The sequence below is a fragment of the Pterocles gutturalis genome, unplaced genomic scaffold, assembly GCF_000699245.1.
Source record: "Pterocles gutturalis isolate BGI_N339 unplaced genomic scaffold, ASM69924v1 scaffold6600, whole genome shotgun sequence".
Lineage (NCBI taxonomy): Eukaryota > Metazoa > Chordata > Aves > Pterocliformes > Pteroclidae > Pterocles > Pterocles gutturalis.
This window is the reverse complement of record NW_010140622.1, coordinates 5,035-26,998: the sequence shown is the minus strand read 5'-3', so window position 1 is coordinate 26,998 and position 21,964 is coordinate 5,035. Positions and strand designations below refer to the sequence as shown.

The window sequence follows — 21,964 nt, the reverse complement described above, 5'->3', positions numbered from 1 at the left end:
GACTTGCCATGATTTGTAGCTGTAAGTTGTAAGCCTGGAGCCCCACACCCCATTCAGGTGTTGAGAATCATTGAGAAGCCACCAGCAGACTGTCAAGATGAACTTGTTGCAGAGCACTGGCTGGCATGGAGGAGCAGGACCCCATACTTGTACTGGTCCCACTAGCACCCTGTGCGCTCCCCACTCAGCCCCACCAACCACAGCCAAGCAACCTGGCACAGTCCAAACCTGTAATATGCAACCTTTGTCTGACGTATTCAAAAGTAAAATACTTGAACAGCCTCTACCTACACATGCTTACACCCATTGATTTTTCCAAGCTGCCTTTAAAGAATCAAAGCAGTGGCAAAGGGCATAACCCTACCCTGCCCCTCCGCATCACCTCACCAAACAGGAGGGGAAAAGAGAGCAAGATAAAATGTACAGACTGAACCCTGAGGGAGTGAGTACACCTGGCAAACAGCAAAGTAATTTAGCTAAAAACAACACACAGGGATCAAGCCTGCAGAGAAGCTGCATGTTTTGTGTAGAGCAAGCAGGACGGTGTGCAGGAGGTTATGGAGCTCCATGTAAGATCTGGCCATCCCACCTGAGCCCCATAACATGGTACATAATCTCAGGGCAGTGCATTTCTCCATAATATTTTGTAATAAACATTCCAATGTTTGTCACAATATTTTGGAATAGAGTTTTTAACTGCTGAAAGGTCTCACAAAATCTTTTAAAATTAGTTCTTCACACAATTATGCACGCTGAGCATAACTGAACTAAAACCTAACATAACTTTCGCCCAAAGAAACTGACAAATTTCACTGGAAGTTCTACACAATAGCCAAAAGCTATCACTTGTGTCTGCCACACAAACAAATCTGCATCCTTTAGCATGAGCCCAACAGAAAAAACTTATTTTTACTTGCAAGGTCCTCTCCTCATTTCTCAAAAACAGAAGCTCTTCACCTAAGGTTGCCTGAGACTATTTTGAGTATCATGAATATCTTGAATTTAGAAAAGTACCAAACAATGTGATAAATACAAATCACTAATTGAGAGAAAAAAAAAGAAGAAGTATAAAGGAAGGTGACCCGTCCTGTCCTAGGGTTGGTATAACTGGGACAGATTTGCCGTTATGCTTCACTGCAGCATTATGGTGAGTGAAAGGTGCTTCTGCCCGTCTCAGACTTGAACTTCAGAGACAGGTAGTGTGAAATCCCTCTCAGCATCTCACAGCTTTCACTTTGCAAAAGCCTTTGAACACATGATGCAAGTTCTATCCATTTCAGCAGAGTTTTATCACAGTTAATGACCAAACTGTACTCAGCACTGATGAAGATATATGAGAAAATAGAGAGGGATGAGGGCAGGAAATCTGCTGGGTTTGGATCTGCCATTTCAAGCTATTGAAAAATATGATTTTTATTGCTGCTAGGAGTAAAGCACATGCTTTTCTTGATAAGACTTAAGCAAACAAACACCAGAATTAAAGCAGTGAAAATGCACACGTTGCATCTCTTCAAAAGGAAGCAGATTCCCCTGAAGGCAAGCATCAGCTCCTGCTACTCACTGCCTTCCACACACCGATGGCTGGAAGACAAACATATTGCTCTTGTTCACCAAAACATTTCACTCATGCATACTGAATATCTGATGCTAACCCGTCTTCCCAAGCAACCACACACTCATTCCACGTTCTCCCCCCTCGGCCACCGGTAGACAAGAGGTTTTAATTATCAATTCACACTACACCCAACACGCAAAAATCCCATCACGAGAGGCTTGGGCACAGCACCGCATTAAGCAGCCTCAGGGAGTTCAGCCCCTGTTTTGTCTTCACCAGGGCATGCAGACTACAATTAAAAGACAGCATTGTTACCTTTTGAGTTGTTTATAAAGGCAAGTTTTTAAAAAAAATCCTGGCTTAAACACAAAATGCTTGCATATACAAGCTAAAAATTTATATTCTTGCCAGCAGGTATGGAAACATTCTTTTAGAGGTACAGAGGGTTAAACTTTTTTCTGACATTTATAATATTCAGTGCTGGAAAAAAAATCTCTGCAAAGAATAATTGCTCCCACAGGGACCAATCCATGGGTCACAGTTTTTTGCACTTGATGGCAACAGAGCCTTGAATGAGATTTTCTATAAAACCTAGACTTAAGCTTGCAGCATAATCACAATGTTTGCCCTAGCTCTAGAAGCTGAACTAAAGCACCACTTCTACAGTGTAATTATTCCACATATGTTCCAAAAACCCATGGGGAAATTTTATTATTCAGAAGAATAAATAGGGTAAAAATAAATGGTTTTTAATTTTAGCCAATTTTTACACTCCTTATGAATTTTCATTTTTCTTATGCAAGTTTAAGTCCATGGGAGAGAGGATTTGCCTTGAAGGAATAATTAAACTTTCATCTTCAGTTATGCTTCTTAGCAAATACACAGCCACCCACATAGCACATAACACACAAGTGCTCTTCAGTGACACAGAATGCCAACATAATCACCAGCGCCTCATAATCTTCCTTTCAGTTTCAAATTGAATATTTGAAGTCTGAACTTCTGTTCAACAACACAGAGCAAGCAGAAACACAGTAAGAACTTAGGTTAGGAGGCGGCTAGGGCTCCAATACAGAGCTTAATTTGCCCTTGATGCTTTTTTGAATACTTGGAACTATTCCTAGAGAATAATGCAGTAATTTGTCATATGGGATAGGTAAGCCAACTACCTTCAGTATAATAAAATATTCTAACACTCAATTTATGATGACAATGTCTGAACCAGTCTTAGTCAGCTGCAGAAGTCAGAATTTTTCTGGGAAGGGAAGCTGAGGAAGCAAGACTCGATCTGGTTCAGGAAGATGCAGGCACATTTTGCGACTAAGTCTACCCATGACACCTTCTCCAACTCCTGGGAACACTTCAGCACTCCTTTCTTAATGTAAGGGCCAAACAAAAGACCACACAGGTCACATAATCTGCATGTCCTCAAGATCATTCGCAAACAAGCCGCACCCTGTTCAAAGAGTCCTGCTGATCCATGCGCCAGCCTCAAGCCACACACCATCTCAGCAAGTGCTGCTCCTTTTTTCTAGAGCTCGGGCTGTTTTCCAGCACCTGAGCTGGCTGAAGAGAACAGCAGAAAGACCAAACACCATCAGTGGAAATCACAGGTTAAGGCAGACTGATGGGCTGAAATATAAGAACAGATTAATTTTCAATGCTGATTATAAGAAAATAAGGGACCCAGAAAGCAGCAGTTTAGCAATGTCCCTGAAGATACCAAATCTATCTCCAAGGGCCTATCATAGGTGATAAAATCACCACACTGATCCCAAATGCTAAAACCAATATGAAAATGAAGCACAAAGTAATACAGAGAACTACCAGAAAGAAGTTACAACACCCATTCAGGAACTTGATTCCAAGTAACAGAGACCTCCTTGCCCCACAAGCCCCAACCAACCAACAAGTTCACCTGACCCAAACAAATTCTAGACCCCCTAGGAAGGTCTTATAGACACAAGTCTCTTTGATATGCAACAGCAACAGTGTTGGCCAGGATTTTCCTCAGTTAAATGGTTTCTTGTCACATGATACCGATTTCTATCTGACAAAGACAGAATTTCTTACAGGAATCAGATGACTCCTCCCTCAACACAAACATCTCAAGAATCTCCCCAAATCTTGCAGGATTGGGAAACCAACTCTTGAATGTTGTTGCAATTTCCAATCCAAACACCACATTAGTCACAGACATGTTCTTCTCCTCCTCCTTCAAACACACAACAACAACAAAAAAAAATTCTGGAGAACTGACCCAATCTAATGTATTATACCCAGTGTCAAACCTTCCATTGCAGAGAAAATCGAGAGATGAGACAGGCAAAAGGCTATTCATGAATCACATCTAACATCCTAAACTTCACAAAATCCTAACATTTACATTTTATAGGCACATCTTGCACCCAAACAACTTCACACAATTTTTTACAAATTATCTGCTAACCAGAGACGTAAGAATGCCTGCCCACCTCTGTCATCCAGTGCTGATCAAGAGGACATAGTAGTTTGATTTTGAAATAAGAAACAGCAGAAATCCAGTCCAATATTCCTGAAAGATATGACATTTTACAAGAGGATTGTACCAAGGGAGAAGCGATGGCAACTGTACCTTATACTAACAGATTAAATTGTGGAGCCTTCAAATATCACGTACCTCACTGGTTCTTTTACATACAGAGGTTTCAATAGATGAATTGGAAGACACAGAGCCAGTTGTCAGGAAAGCTCTTCGTATTCCTCACTTCCCAATACAGCCTCAAGGCTCAATTTGATCTACTCAGGAAGAGCTGTTGAAAGCAAAATCGAAGTAACCCAGAAATAATGTTGGGTTTTGAGGAGTTCTCAAGATGGGCAAATTCCTTTTAGCAGAAACATCACCTGTACTGTTTAATATGATACCAGTCCCTCCCCAATCCTAAATTTCACTTCAGAGTTCATTTTCCATCACTTCTGCCTGGCAATTCAACTCCATTCTGCCCTGCTCTATGACTCAGCCTTGGTTACACATGCCGTCTTCAGCATTTTAGGAATGCAGGACTGTTACACATAAAGACTTCAGCGCTAAGCAAACTCCAGTATTTTTGTATCTCTCACTACAGGCAACCACCTGTAGCCTTCTCTTTTGCTGCCTTCACTGTCTTCCCATACATCCATATTTTTTGCAATTATTGTTTGTAATCCCAGAACCTAATAAACATCATGTGACCTAAGCCTGCCCTCTCTGAAAAACACTTAAAACTCCGTGACCAAGAGCTAGGTCAAAAAAAATGACTCCACTTGTGAGCAACACAACATTGTGCAAATGAGACCAAGCTTATCATGGAGAACCAAACTAAAAAGGACTATCACATATCTCCTGCAATTATAACCCTGACCTTGTGTTTCTCAACACTGCTGATAATGGGTACACTAAAAAAAACTACCACCTGTCAAAATAGTACACAGTTCTGCACAATTCTTCCCCTAGAGAGTTGATGCAACAGAACACCAGACAAAAAAAAAAAAAATAAAGAATCATCAGGGGAGATGTCAGAAATGCTGCTTAATAAGCTGGAAGGCTGCACTTGCACACTAAGGCAATGAGGATGCTCTAAGAACCAATCTGGAAAAGAATTTATGCAGAGGGCATGCCAGCAGCAAGGAACAGAATCTGCTCATTTTCTTTTCATCTGTGTAAAATGGTTTTGATTTTCAGAAGGTCAGTGTGCGACATCACCTTATTAATGGACAGTCCTGATGTTCTACCCAGTTCCTTCAGGTTGAGCTTCTAGGCTCTGAGCACGATCACATAGCAATCCTGGTTATCAAAGATGAGGGCCAACAAATGCAAAATTCTGATCTCTCTGCTTCAACAGTAATTAGCAAAAATTATTGAACTAAAGCTCACAATGCAGACAAAGCCTTACATATGGTAGAATCTTTTTGACTTGTCAGAACAAGCATGAACAAAATCCACAGCAAATAATAATCAGTTCAGCCTGCTGTCTTTTACAATGAGTTCCATTTCACATATCTCCAATCTTAGCTTGTCATTAGTAACGCTAATTAGTTCACTATCTCAATGCCACACTAGATTCAGTAAAAATTGAGATGATTGCTAATTTGAGAAGAAAGCTTGTTCTTTCCTTAATATAAATAATAGTAATAGTCACTTTACAAAACACCCACAGAAATGAATATTGCTCATAATTTTCAATCAGATTCAAAATTTACATAAAAATTGTAACTACCTTAGGATTTCCAAAAAGATATAGAAGTGTAATTACAAATTATCACGGCACTAACTCAATTAACAACCCTGTAAGGACATACAATGACACAGCATTTAAAGCTGGGTTATATCTTGCTGTGCAAGCAAGCCCAGCTCTGTACGCACGCACATTGCATACATCTTTGCACAGCATTCTTTCTGAAGGGAACCATTTTCTAATACCAGTATGATAATTGTTCTTTGGTATCTGTGAGCTGATAGAGGGTTTTAATTTAAAGCTCTCACACAGTCCGATTTTGCAATTTTTTTTTGTAGAAGATAAAACCCAATTATGTGGAACTTCAATCACAAGTCACAAAAGAGACCTGTGCAATTAAACTGCACTCTTCTACATAAAGAGCTAATTAAAGTGACATCCAGGAGGTGAACCAAGCTGTCCTCTTCTGAAAGAGAGAACATACGAGCTTGCCACAGGACTGCCTGCAAAGGAAAAATGCTGAGAGGTTACTGGGAATATACTGGAACTGCTCAGCTCCCTCCCAGCAGTTAATGGAGTCCACCACTAACTACCATGACCACACAGACCATTCAGGCAAATCGGGTCTGAGAGGCTCCAGAGCACCCACGTTCCCCTCCCCAGGAGGTGTTTGCCCCCCCCCCCCATTTCTCCTCTCAGCTGGGGAGAGGGGGAGAGCAAGGTGACTGGAAACAGGGTATTTACCTGGGGCAGGTAGAACCTCTCAAAGTGGATTTACCTTGGAGAAGCACTTCTCCTAAAGCTGAGACAGGAGGTCTCCACGTTCAGGAGGTAATCCTCACTCCCACTTCTGCTGGGTCGGGTGTGTGTACATATGCATTTGTGCCTCTGCATGTCACAGAAGAGGAACAACGCTCAGGGGTTTCCTAAACCAATTTTTAAATTCAGATTTAAGACTATTTACAACCTTAATTCATCTGCATTAGGAGATCAGTGAAGACAGCCTAATTTAAAACAGGACCAGCTCTACCTGAGGGAAGGTAGGCAGGAGGGGAAGGCTGCAGGAAGTGTCTCTCCGAATCCAGTTGCTCTTCCTAGCGAAGATACTCTGACTTCCCTCTGTGCACTGGACAGCTGGGATTCAGTGCCTTCCTCAACCCAAGCAATTAGCAGCTACCCAACGTGCTGTCAGAGCTGCACTAAGCTGCCTGCCTGGCCCTGGACCGCTGTAGGTTATTTTGTACCACTGTTTTTAGGAAGCTCTGGGTGACCCCGAGCTGCTGTCTCCCACCAGCTCCTTCCCCAGCCCCGCTACCAAACCACCAGCTCAGCCAGCCGCTCCCTTGCTGGCCCCAGTGTGATCCCTGTTGAACAGAAGCTCCTTGGCTGCTGTGCATTGCAGACATTTTGCTAAAACCAGGAATCACTGACAATCCATTTCTTCTTTCGACCCTTCTACTAGAACTGGATATAAAGGTAAATAAATAATACTGGGTGCAGGAATGTCTCAGTAGCAAACACTGCCCAGGCAGCAGACAGACACATACACCAGTCCTATCACACAGGCGTGCAGAAAGAAAGGAAAAATGAGTCTTTTTTTATTTTTTTAATGTGTTGGAAAGGCCACCTTCCTCCTCTCTTTCAGATGCTTTTTGTGTATTTTAAAGTTTTAAAAACAGCCTTTTGATAGCAGTAAGCTACATTTAAAAACCCACCACCGCTAATCACGAGGCAGTTTTGGTAAACAAGGCAGTCAAGCCATTTTCAGGCTACACAATGTCTGAAAAAAAAATAAAGGAAAAGAAAATCACATTTCAGTAACTGAACAGACTGACATGCTGCTTGACTTTAATGGAGTGCTGGTCTCTTATTTAACAAAAATAAATCCTATACACAAATACCTGTGAGGGTCATGGCAGAATTCAACACCATTCCTATGTCAACAAGCAACTGAGAAGAACTCACCCATGTATTTTTGTCAGCTGCAATGGGCATTCTTGTTTACCATCCACACACACTTACGCGAAGGACTTACAAAGGCTATGCCTGAGCTGAAATTCTAAACACAAAAACTGGATCACGAAAAAATAGAAATATTTTTTTAAATTAGTTGCTGCAGAAGTCTGTGACTTTCTCAAGAACATTCAAAGAGAAAAATCTATCAGGAGATGGTAAGTGGCAAATCCTGATTAGCTAAAATAATCAGCATTTCACTAAAAGGAAACACCCAAAGGAAAATAAAATTATTCTGGCTATTTTCTCTTTTCTAGTGCAGTAACATGTATGCTTTATTTTCAGTTTGTTCCACTGGAGCAGAGGAGAGAGAGATAAATGAAAGATGAGAGCCATAATCCACGAGAGCACTCTCAGACTTCCACAGATAGTGAAATTTAGCATTGACAGCTATGACAGCAACTCATCTCAGAGTCTAAGCTCTGCTTTGGAATCAGGGACAGCACTATAAAGAGCAGGGATAAAGAACTCATATCAGCCTCTGCTGCTAAGAGAGGCAAGGTGTAAAAATAGGCTGCCAGCATTGTAAACCAAGAAGGAAAAACCTCTGTAGCCGCCCTCTTGCCATTTTATTCTTCAAATTGCTGGTGTTAAGGCAGAGTGGAGTTTAAGTTTAGTATTAACTACTACAAAACTGCCACAACTATTTGTATCGTTGTACAGACCTAAAAGATCTGCTGCACTATATACAGAGGGGGCATCTTGTACAGATGGGCAACAAGCTCTTGACCTGGCTGGGACATGCTCTGAATGAACTCCAACTCCCCCCCTCGACAACCACATCTAGAGAAGCAGTGTCACACCCAGGAACCTCTCCAGCTGACTGGTGGTAAATGGCTGCTGCGAGATCGTGCAGGACATATATTGCCCTCCATCACTCGTGCCAACCTTAGCACCAAAGCATTTAAAGTCATGAGGAGGAAATGCAGGCAGCCTTACAGAGAGGAAAGCATGCACGCAGAGATGAAATGGCTTCTCCTAGCAAGCCGATGATAAAACCAGAAGTGCCTGGATCACGCATCCTCTAAGCAGGTATGGTCAGATTGTTCTTACTTTGACGCTTTTACTGATGGAAACAACATGCAAAGCACAGCTACCCACATCTGACACCGCACATCACGCTACCTGCCCTTTACACTAGCAAACTGCTCCTTTGTTTTAAAAGAACACACTCCACAGGATCAGGGTCTGAGTTTTTGGATCCTTGGTACTGTGATCGCAGTTATTTGCATGGTAACACTAAGGTGCTCCCACATTCAGCACTCGCAGAGGGTTCAGAGATAGGCAAATAATCTAGGGAGAGGGAATGAGCATCTAGGCCTGGCGTAGTGCTGCCCAGCACCTCAAGGCAATGACGACTACATTAGCATGTAATGCATTCAGGACTGTGCACACACTCCTATCACAGGGCCTTCAGCAGTATTAAGAACAGGAAAAAACCCCACAAAAATGGGCAATGTATACAATAGCTATGTGTCCAATACTCTTTGGGGATAAAGTTGCTCTTCTGCTGCTACAGCATACACTTCCACATCATTCCCCAATTAAATCAACAATTTGAAGTAGCCATCCCAATCTTAAAATTGCTCTCTTCAATAAAAAAGGAAACAAATGAGCAAATGCACAGAAGAGTCAAAACTACATTTGGTAAATACCAAGCAGATGAATAGGCAACAGTCTAGAAATTGATAAACACAGATCTAGAGAAGGTATCTCCAGCACTTTAGAGCACCCTGGAACAGATTACTCTAAGTCCTAACTGGTACTTCCACTATGTATGTATATATCTATACACAAAATGCTTGTTTATATATACACACATAAAACAACTTAGCTGAAATAACAGATTTTTTTCACATACTTCTCAAGCTGAAGAGATTTCTTTTACCATTTTGCTGTACTTTAACAATATATTAACTACAGAGCAATTTCATAATTAAAAGCCTTTAATTAAATAAGATTAATTAAACATGAGACAAGCACAAATACTAAACAAACCACTTCAGAGAAAATCCAGAATCTGACCTAGCAAAATTACTTTATATGCAATTACACATGCTGTGAATTACTCTTTGTAGATAATTGCCTTGGCTGTCTCCTTAAAGTCAACCAACCACATATTAAAGTTAAATAACATCAAACCAAAAAAAGAAGTCAGGGCTGATAGGAATTGCAGTTAAATGCATTCATTGTTTACATATCTCAGCATTAATGCATTATTGGTTCAAAATAATTTACCAGTGGACCTTAATAATACAGAATACTTCTGAAGCTAGCTTTCAAACCTCAAAATAAAAGATAGTATCTTATCTAGAGATTTCTCCATAGTTTACTTAATTTCCTTCAAATTACTTCTCAGACAATAATCTCAATCTTGCAAGTATAACTACCTTTATATATTGTTGACTCTTAGATGCATTTCCTCGAGTATTTTAACATGTTCTTGCTGTATGACACAGTAGAAGTAAAATGACTCATTTTTCATTGGAAGGCCGCCTAACCGAATGAACAAAGGAAAGGCAACGCTTAGGTCCTACATGCAGTAATGGAAAATTTTAATTGCTTTTGAGATCTCTGGCATTATTCTTCCTAGCAGACAGGCTCAGACCATCCTTGCACCCAAAACCACACATGCTACACTCCACAATGTCAAAGAATGAAGTAAAGCAATATGAAAGGAGATTCACTGACCACATTTCAAGAGATACCTATATTTGTTTAAAAAATTCACAATTTCACAGCCATCAGTGGGAACCGCCAACGCATCTGGGCAAGAGGGTCACACAATTCAGAAAGCTTCCACAAAAGGAGTGGAAGCCCTAGAAATATTAGAAAATGAAAAACTTCATTAACTTTTAATTGATCTCTTAAATACAAGTATGAATACTTCTGATAAATTGATACAGACTAAGGATTTTGGTTCTCTGCACACTTAGATTTCAGATGAACCAAAGCTGCAGAATACAAACTATCTAGTCTGTTTGGGGGGGGAAAAAAAAACCACACACCACAAAATTAAAAAAAACTTTACTATTTCAATGAAAATTGTCTATTTCTGGATGTTACCTATTTTTAGGCCTTTGAAAGTTAGACTACATTAATGGGTTTATCTGCACACAGAGTAGAGATTTCCTAGTCTGTTTTCTAACTTCACACTTATTACCAGAAAGGTGTGAAAATGACAAGTTTACATTTTTAGGACCCTTTTCCCCTTAGCAATATGGGAACAGAAACTGGAGCAGGGATGAGTTCCACCAGCAACAGAAACTGAAGTTCTAATTATAGTCTTTCCAAGGCAGACGCTCCAGAGGTAGTCTGCCAAGACCTCTTTCATTAGTGAAACAACCTCAAACTCTTTAAAGAAGTGTAATCTGTCAAGACAGATGGAAGAACAGAAGGCAATTTTAAATAGGTTTAATAAGACAGTTGCCTAATTTATTTATTTTTTTTTAACTGAAGGACATAAATAATCTTTTCAAAAGGTTGATATGCATGGAAGAACTTAGCCAGAGAAGAATTAAAGTCCTAGAGTTAAAATGCAATGTACCTCACAGACTTAAGAAGAGTTTATATATGTATTTGTTGCAGGACATTTAAACCAAACTGCCGGGACAGTGACATTTATAAGCACTTGAGAACAAACTCTGTTCTACAAGAATTTTTGATTACTACTGACTTTCAGAGCCAAAAGTTTTATTGTCAGCATGTACAGCATGTGCAGTAAGTAAAATGAACACAAACACAAGGTTCATTAATAAAGTTAACAGGTGAATGTATACAACATTTTTTTCCCTGTTACCTGGTGGTCCATGTAACTGCAATTTGAAGCACAGTCAAATTATAGGAATGAGCCTATAGAGTCTTTAGAAGTTCAAACTGCTTAAACAAAATTTTTCCATATTGCATGTGTTCTAAGGCCATTATTTGTTTTATGAGCTACCCTGAAATCCTGATGAGGTAACTTAATTTTCCCCTCACTGGATGACAAATTACCCTGCTTACTAATGTTTGAAAAATTACTGTCAAGAAACAACAGTAACTGAGATATGACTGCTATTTTCTATTTCTTCATTATGCAAATTGTTTGAAAATTGAAGATATTGCATGTGACCTAAAAATAAATGGACTTGGTGATCAAAACCACGGTCTATAAGACAGGTTGCTGATGATCTAATGTAAATATTGACTTAAAAGAAGAGGCAAGGTTTTCCTTCTATCTAGACACATCACTATTGCATCAGTTAGGAGCAGTCAGTTCTTCCTATATATGCCTGTGCAGCATGTTTTCTTCAATAAAAGAGATATATGCTACATTCTTATTGACTTCTTAACAGCTGTAGTAACATCCATTACATTTGTGATGTGAGCTCCTTGTATGGGTAATGCCAACTTGTAATTGCAGCCACAATGTAATTGAACGCAGCCTTTTATAAGGTTCTTATACACTCATACATGCAGTCTTCTAAGCATAACAAGCATAAGGGTAATGTTTATCCATAAACACCACTTTATTGGATGGCTTCAAACAATAACAGCTATTTTGTAAAGCTTCTGTAAATTACTAAAACTCCAGGAAGAGAATTATGCTACACTAAACCATCACCAAAAAATAATCAACCATCATCCAATACATGTTTGAAACTGATGAAGTACCACCTCAAAATAATAAAATAATGCTTACAAGTCTTCAAACAGCAATGACCTCTCAGTCTCAGCTGAATCAATGCTACTGCTTTGCCCCAGCTATGGTTTCTACCCCTACCCTACTACAGAGAGACTTTCTGCTTTTTATTACAATTATTCAAAGAACTCTTACCTCTCCATCTCGTATTCTTTCATACCTGCTTTTACTGCCTTCATTACCTGTAAGATACATATTAACATGGGACATTCATAGCAGTAGGGAATCTCAGATTTATAAATTTACGACTTATGACTATCTCCAGAGGAACTTACATTACAAAAATATAATCTGTACTTCATCTAAATTTACATCAGTAAATGCATTTTAAAACCATTAGAAATCAAACTCATTTTAATCTTTATAAATGCCTGCAGTCTCCAGCAATAAAGCAAGTTTAATTGCCAAACTACTACATCCTTAAAAAGTACAGCTCATCAAAATACCAATGCTTAATTCTGAAAGCTCTGGTGAACTTGGCAGCAAGTCCTTTTGTTTGACTTTTATGAAACACCAGCAAAACAAAACTGTGAACTGGAATATACTACAAAGGGAGATTCTCTTTTATACTTTGCAATCTGAATCAGCAGAAAATACTAGAGTTAACACTGTTTTACAACTCATAAGTCTGATTTTATTCTCAGATTTGCTGAGAACGTGCACCAGTTTTATTCCTTTGCCTGTTTCTGTATTATAAAAGTTCTAGGCAGCTGCTCTGCGGAAGAAATGCTCTCAGACATGACAAGATTATTCAAGGATGATGAAAGACCAAGAAGAATAAATGCAAATTACTATCTGTAGGCTTTGCAATTTTACAATATTCACTTCAAAATATTTTTACACTTCACAGTTCAGAAATCTGAGGAGCAGGAGCAAAGACAACAGTTGAGTCAGTAACCTCATCAGCTAGTTTCACCTAAGCTCCCTCTGGTCATCGCTCAGAACTCATGGCATCTCTGCATCATTAGATGGAGTACAGGATTGACACCCAAGTTAATGTCACCAATACGAGCAGAGCAATATGACTCCACTGGTACAGTGCTAGGTCCAACCTGAGCAGCCCTGCTGAGAGCTTGTATTTGTCTTTGCCACTCTGCTATGTTAACAGAACAGCATCGTGAAGCACGGTACTGGGGGACACACCGACCTCTGAGGAGCAACCCAGGAAATCCTTGCACTATCCTCCACTGTGCATGGAAACACTCCTTCGGTTTTAAGATCTGGAGAGAGTAACCTGCTAGTTAAACTTTTCAGAGCTGCAAATGCTGCCATGTGCCAGAAGAATAATCTTCTTGATCTCCTCTTTCTCCATCACTATACAGGTATTTGCGCATACAGGACAGATAGACTGCAAGCTGTTCACCTTCTGCTGAAGCTCCAGCTCCTATCCAAAACCACACTTGATTTCTCACACATCGCAAATGCACCAGTGAGTTCAAGGACAATGCAAGGTATATTACTGGGCTGTAATAGGAGGGATATTATCCTCTTATTTCTATCCAGCCTTTCCATTATTTTATTACTAAGCAATTCAGGGTTGCTGGGAACATTTTCTGAGTACCACTGCTACACTAAGAGCAAAAATTATTAACAGTAAAGGATCCATTACCTCTTTATGAGCTTCACTGGAGATTTTATTGGTGTAGCGCAGAACTTCCAACTCCATGTCTGTCTTAATCACACGACTTAAAGAAAAGTAGAAAAGGTATCAGGTTAGGTTGCAACTTCACAGCTTAAGAATACAAAATTTTAAAAATGGAAATAATATGCAACACCTGTGGTCAAATCAGATCAAGTATACCTCAAGAGCGAAGAGCTATTACAGTATTCATGACAGCAAAGTTTTGTTGGCATTGATTCATCATTAGCAAAACAATTGTACAAAGGGAAGTCACAAGCATTTCAAACATCAGCCTGCATTATTTTAATACTAATAAACAAGCGGTCCAACCAACATTTTTTCAACTCATTCTACAATACATTAGGAACAAAAGCAATGTATTTCTGCATTTGTCATGGCTCAAGCACTACTTCAAACGGAACGTTTCTACAAGCACATTTGATTTACTTTTTAAACACAACTTGAAACTAGTTTACATAATGAAATTCCCAGAGCTCCAGAATGTCTATTCAGCACAATCCCAACTCCCACCTATTTGCAATACCTCAAAAGCCAGCAGGGGAGGCAGTGTGAAGAGATGCTATGTGTGTTTGGTATTAAAAAACTCAAAACATGAAATTCAGAAACCACAGCAGCAGTAATTACAGCCATGATGTCCACTGTCTTTCACACACTTCTGGAGCAAAAAAACCCCATCATGTTCTTCATGCCTTACGAGATACTGAATTTGTGTCTATTTATGAGCCTTGACACTCTGTTCTGAACTCATCTCAAAAATTTACTATTAAACTCTTATCTACTTACACTGCTTTCTACCATGTATTTTAAATAAAAGCAGCTATTTAGTGTGACATGAAGAGGGAAGCAGAGATAATTCTATACCTTCTATTAAAAATCACCTACTCTTTTGACTGCTATACATACTGATTTCCTAAGATTTCTCATGCCCATGTCAAAGGCAGCTGTGAAGTACATACTTACTGTTTATGAAGAACAAAACTATATCTATTGAATTGCATGAAAATATTTAAATTGTGTTTTCTAGCTCCACTCCAGAGCTTGCAGCAGTTACAAAGTACCATAACTGTTATATTTTGAAACTGCCACCAAGACACCCCTTTTTATTATAACATGCTTCTACTCACACTGCAGTAGAAAACTATTTACTGTATTTCTGCTCCTGTAGTTTGTTTTAATGAGTCCAGAAACAGGTTTCTCAGCCATCAGTGCCTCTGATCTGTGATACGAGCATTTCCCACAGACAGCAATTGCATTGCTATGCGGCACCGCCACTCCCCTTGAAATACAACTTTTCTGGCAATAGTAAAGGTACTTTTGTAAAAATGCTGATATCAATCAAAATGCTCTTACAAACAGAAACACAGTAGAGAAGAATTGATTGACATTCTTAGTCAACTGGAATGTGACACAAAATAATCATTATGAACACTGAGAATGAGAAGTACAAGGTTTTAAAATGCACACCGTGGTGAAAAAATTACACTGGGATGGTATATAATCTGTTCACCATGGTTGAGGAAACCAACTTCTGTTTCTGCCTTTCTGCCAAGACATAAAGAACAGTAGCTCAAATATATTCATGTTAGAATGTGGTAGCAAAGGCTTATAGATTTTTTTTTTTTTAATCCTGTTCTTCGGAAGACTGTGCTAGCAGGATAATTTAATACTTGTTTGATGTGCCTTTATATTACTTTCAATATACAGTACACATCCCTGATCTGCAAGTGCCTGAAAAATAGGTTGCTTCATAATTCAGCTGTATAATCTCTTTATTGGGATCTGCTAGAAATACAAGTTAGTAACTGCTCAATGGCAAGTGCAAACAGTATCAGAACCTATTTTACTTGACTAGGTCATAAGGCTTCAGAGTCAAGGTATTTATTTTAGTTCATAACTTCTCAGGTATTGTTTTGCATACACAAATTCATGCTCAGCCTCAGATAGACTTTTTATGCCATGCATCACCTTCATTTACACAAGGTCAAGCACTGAAACATTTTACAGGAAATGTTTAGTCATTCTGAGACCAACAAAAAAACACAACTCAACCATTAGCAAGGAAAAGAGGATGTACAGTTGTGCAGGGGTCATGATCAACTTCACCCTCCACTAGATACCGAAAAAAAAAAAGTGGGCACCTATGTTGCCTGCAGGAGTACCGTTGATGGAGTTCCCACTAGCATATTTGGGCAGCAGAAGGGCATGTATTTCACCACCTTTCCACTGTTTGATGGCAGAAAAAGCAATGTTCTCCGAAGCCACATTTAAAGCACTGCTAGCAAAGCACTCTGGTTAGCACTGTAGGGCAACCCTGTGGGTGATGAGCAGTCCACAGTTCTCATGATATCCTCCCCCCGTGTCCAAGATACGAACAGGAAGAAAGTCCCACTTTCATTCACGAATGTGAACTTCAACACTCTATTAAAAACAGCTCTTGGACCAGTTACACACTCTGCATATGTTCATTAATATTTTAATGGGAACAAATAATTTCCAGGTTCCAGCTAATGCAACTGCAAAAATGTACAGATTCAGCATGTAACGCAGTTCTCAGAGTAATAGCCAAGACACTCAATGCAGTCAAGTCAAAACAGAAGCACAAATCTCCTGCTGTCAGGATCAACCTATAACTTTTAACCTTTCTTTTTTCATTTTACCAGTGTAAAAACTCTCCTCCTTCCTCACTCTCCTCATTTACATACATTTTCTACTTTTATTTGCACTTGCATATGAGCAGGTGGTCTTTTCATGCATGTCAGTCATCCAACAGAAGAGAGAAGCTTTAATATAAACAAGTATTATTTTAGTCCTGAAATTAAATTTGGGCAGTTTAAGTGGCTGGATACCAAATTTCATGCACAACCTATTTTCCATTACTCAAATGGTCAAGAGCATACAGAATTCAAGGCAATTAAGAGGCTGAAACTTGCATAACTCAAGTACATTCGCCTAAACCAATGCTTTCTTCAAAGACACACAAATGTTTGCTTCTCTATGCGCATTCACCATTTCTGATAGTACTGCCAGAAGTACTTGCTCACAGACACCAGCTAAGTGTTTATCAGCAGTCTTGTTTTGTTGCTTTTAAGTACATGCATGTAACTTGAATAGCTGCTTTTGGTGACATGCGTGGAAAACATCTGCGTATGTCCACTCCTCCTTGTCCTTACGTTTACAGACCGCTTTGTAAGTAGAGATGCTACCCACGTAGAGAGACTGTTACTGCCTTGTCTTCGCCCTTTTTCACCTTTGTTATAACCTTTCCATGTTTTATCTATAGAAATTTCTCTACATACTTGATTTATGCTCTCTGCAAACTTTTGCATAAAAACTTGCTACACCAAAGCTAGTAAACATAGTAATCCACATATGCAAAGGAGAAGCATTACAATTACGAAAGACAGCTGCATGAACACCAAACATAAGAGTTTATCTTGAAACAGCTCAAAGAGATGTTAAGAGGTTTAAAACATAAAAAAAAAACCTCTGAAAACACAAAAAGAGTATGCCTAGCTTTAAGAAATTAACATACAGATCACCTCCCCAAAGAAACAATGATAGCTTTCCATCAAAGAAATGCAAAATATAGAATACATGAAATCTTCCACCCATAACTATCAAACCCCATTTTCATTGAGGTTGCAGGGAAATACAGTATATACAGGCACAAAATGAGCCGCACATCGCTCAATGTTTATCTTCTAGCACCACCACTATTATGGCAGACAGATACCGGTATACTAAGGTGACAAAAGATTATTTTGCTAAGTGCTAGTATAGAAAATTTTCCTTATGATTATTAGGGAGATGATTTGGACAAGTTTGGAGTTTGTCTTCTGTTAGATCATCTTTTCTTTACAAAACAGTGAAATCAATACTTAGCATATACATTCTGTATCAAATTTGAAATGGAAGCCTTGAAATTTAAAATGAAAGGGTTTAAATGTGTTTGGAAAGACATTCACTCAATTAAAAAAAAAAGTGAAAGCACCCTTTGCAAAGTGATGAAATCCATTCTAAGGTCAAATTCTTTTATGTTTTACCCTTAAGTTTCATAGCAAGTCAGAATATGTGAGGTTTTGAAAAAGGATGAGTAAGCAAAGGAGACAACAGATCCTTAATCACACACGCTTTGCCGCTTGTCAGTATTGAACCATTTTCTCTACATTTTATTAGAAGACTGTATAATACTAGAGTTGCCTTTTGTAGCTCACAGTTCTCCCTGGCTGGTTCATAAAGCTCAGCCATTTCACCTCTTGCTGGCAGTTTTGACAGCATGGTATAGATCAGAGTTTTTCTGACAAGTATAATGTAAAATAGAGTAGTTCAGAGCTTGCTGAATTTGAAATGATATGCATCCATGCAAGCATACGAATCAAATGAAGCAATTTCCTATGCTAGAATATAACCCCCCCAAAAAATCATCTTCCTAAAAGAAAAGTATTCTTTATTCTAAAAATATTATTGCTTTCCAGAAGTTTCTTGGGCAATAACTTGACATTCCAAGGAAACTTCTACTTTATGCAGTTCTAATACACACAGCCTGTCATTCACATATTGATTTCACCAGACACTTAAATCCTAACAGCAGTCTCTAACATACTCCTGACGTAAAATGAAAGCCACCAAACTCAATGAAACCTTTTAAAACACTTTTGAATGCAAATCTGAACTTTGACTTCACTTAGAATTCCCTTTCCTTGAAAGCCAGGTGGAGCGAAGATGCATACCAAGCATCTCTCCTCTGTGAGGTAGCAGAGAGGACAAAAATCAGAATTCCAGGCTGGCACTCACAATTCACAGAAGAGATTCTCTGAACACCAAAATGAACAGCTCCAAGTGCTGCCTTTCTACTGCCTATGTGCTCCATCTATCTCAGTACAGCCTCAGGGCATGGACCTCATGTTTGTCCATCCCTGAGCCACTTGAAGAAGATTTAAACCCCCATTAACCCAAACCACAGAGGAGAAAAACTTATCAGGTGACAGTAAGGTGGATGGAACCAGAATGAGAGCTAGCTTGGGAACAAGCTTATATCTCTAATCCAGAGCTTTCTGCAGCTAAAAGTGTCGATCTCCCTCCCTGTAGTGCTGCTGTATCTACCCATCAAAGCTTGGAAGTCAGACCAGGCCCTCTACAGGTCCCCTTTCTTGCCCCTTGTCTTTATCTGCAGGCAAACAAGAGGACTGCAAACATGACACTGTCAGGTTAAAGATGTAGCTCCCTCCTCCGCTCCTCAGCTTGTCAGGTCATTTGGAGAATCCTCCTCTGGCTGCTGGGCACATGATAATGAAGTGTCAGAGGCTGAAAGTTCCCAATGTCTTAAACATCAAAAAACCCCCATGGCCCATACCAAACCAACCTACTAGAAGTCAGGAGCAGCCACCTCCACAGGAAAATAAGACTTTATTAAGAACTTCTAACTTGAATTATCCTATTATTTTTGTAAGCAATGTAGCATGCCGTGAGGAGCCTCAGAGCATATGTGAACATTTCTAGATCTTCCCTATCAATATCTGTAATGACAGAGGCTGGACTAATTAAACACTAATGATATTTCAAAAAAACCCCAGGTTTTGCCAAGCTCCTTCTTTACCCAATTGTGTTTAATTTGTGCATCTGAAAAGCACACTCCTACACATCAATTTCTGAGCTTGTGTTCTGTCTACATTACTCAGGACTTTGCACCTCAAGGGCTGCACCAACTCTTAAATTCAAAAATCAATTCTAGAAGATTAACTTTGTTTTGGAAAAATAAGGATCCAAATTCTAGAAGGACAGAATAGGCAAGATTTAAAAACTGGTACCCTGAGCTTTCTGTGCAACAAAGCACTCACACTCCCCCTTACACTCATGATCAGGATATGCAAACAATGAGTCCCACTACTACACATCTCCAGGTCCATCCATGACTCAGTGAGGCCACAATGTCTAAGCAAAGTTCCCTCACTTACCACTTTCCTTTTACAACTTTTTAATGTAATTCCAAGCAGTGAAAAATGGCTTTAACAACAAAAATGTGACCTATTAAATTCTACATGTTCTGAAATCACATTGGTGTTCAAAAAACACCTCCACAGTTTTCAATCTGGCAATTACATGTAGATGAAGAGAGCAGAAGATTGTTCTCAGCATATGTGCTGAGATAATAAACATTAAAAAGAACAATATGTAGCTGCACATAATACAAGGAGTTACAACAGCAGTAGTCAGAGTATATGCTTTCCTGTTTGTATTTCAAGATTTTCAGCTTATCTGTCTTAACTAAGGATTTGCTTCCTCATTTCTAGATTAATACACTGAAAAAGCTCAGATAAAAACCAAATTCATTAGCAAAAATCCACTATGTTGTTTCTTCAGTTAATTTCCTAAATGGAAAACTACGGAGTCCTAGTTATGGAGCAATCCTGAGGACAAGGTCAGCAATGCTGACCAAAAGAGGAAAACTGGTAAAATGAAGTAGTTTTGCAAGCTACTAAATACACTTAGTCACACTCTCTAATTTTGTCTATTCTAGATAGGCTACAGCAGAATTCCCCTAGAACTATAAAGTACAGTTACATGAATAATAATGCAACCAAATTAATGTTGTTAAAATAAATCCTAGAGAAGTAATAACACCTGATTAAATACTACCTGTTCAGACATAATTTTAATCTACCTTTGATTTTCATTGCTAGAATATGAATTATTCTCAGTTCTTCTCCTATTCATGCAAATTCACATTTACACATTAACTCCTGGCATGTTCTACAAAAAAAGTATATCCAGACACAATGCTTAAGAAACATTACATAAATTCTTAACTTTTCAATGCTGTTACCTAGCCCTCTTTTTACTTTGGTATATTATGTCCACCCCATAATGTGAAATCAGCTTAAAATTAAAACTCATAGTAAAGTACGAGGCTTCTGCAGAGGGAATCTCTCTGAAGCAACAGTACAGAATATCAACACATTCAACAGCACTCAAAGATTTTATGCTACTTACCATTCTGCAATTTCAGGATGAAGGATTTTGTTGTTCACATTAAACCTACAAAAAACCAAAAAAAGCACAAATATTAAACAAACAACCAGCAACACAACAGCAGAGAGTACATATTTACTTTTTTTAAAAAACTGTATCTTCTCTGAGCATGTGAAAACTTGTGAAAGCAAATATTGTACTGGAATTCAGTATAGATCAGTATAGATCCCAGTAAAGAGAATACACATGCTAATCTTCACTGTGCAAGTATCTGATTTTGAAATACATGAGAAAAAACCAGATACGTAATTTTATGAATGTGTAGATACCAGAGTAAGAGTATGTTCAAGACATGTTTATTAAACTTCTTTTGACAAAGACAAAATGTTATCAATTTGCTGCTCTAAGCATGGGTTGGACCAGATCAACCTCCAGAGGTCCCTTCCAAACTGTTCTGTGATTTTAACTTCGCTCATCAAACAATCTTCAGTGAAACTGAACACAGTGAACTGCTAATTTCATCCTTTGTTTTGCGCCTTTCGATTTTTGTGTGCACAGAATGTGGCATGTGATAAACAAGCCTGCTTAGATGACTGTGAAAAGGAAAACAACCTCTCCTTGTCTTCCAGTCCACAGAACAGGCAAAGCAAAAGCTTCCACCTCACCTTGGCCTCAAACACTTAACTATTTTGCTGTTTATTTTCTACATTAGCAATTCATGTATTCATGGAACTATTTTGAGGCTCACTAAACAATAACGTTACAGTGGCCAATAGAGTAAGAAGATGAGTAATTAAGTGGAACACAAATGGATTTTCAAGCATTGTTCACGGGTTTTTTTTCTTTTTTTTTTTTTTTTTTTTTTGCTTACAATTTAAATGCCTAAGGAGTGTTCTGCATCAAAGATATTT

General features: G+C 38.8%; 1 protein-coding gene across 1 annotated transcript in view; it reads right to left on the bottom strand.

Moving 5' to 3' along the window:
• Positions 1-21,119, bottom strand: part of PEPD (peptidase D) — a gene marked incomplete at both ends in the record, with an annotated part of 97,449 nt that extends 76,330 nt beyond the window's left edge. The window contains 3 exons of the mRNA XM_010083733.1: positions 12,578-12,624; positions 14,052-14,127; positions 21,075-21,119. Coding sequence (XP_010082035.1) covers positions 12,578-12,624; positions 14,052-14,127; positions 21,075-21,119 — 168 coding nt within the window. The remainder of the gene's footprint in view (positions 1-12,577; positions 12,625-14,051; positions 14,128-21,074) is intronic.
• Positions 21,120-21,964: the final 845 nt, after the last annotated feature.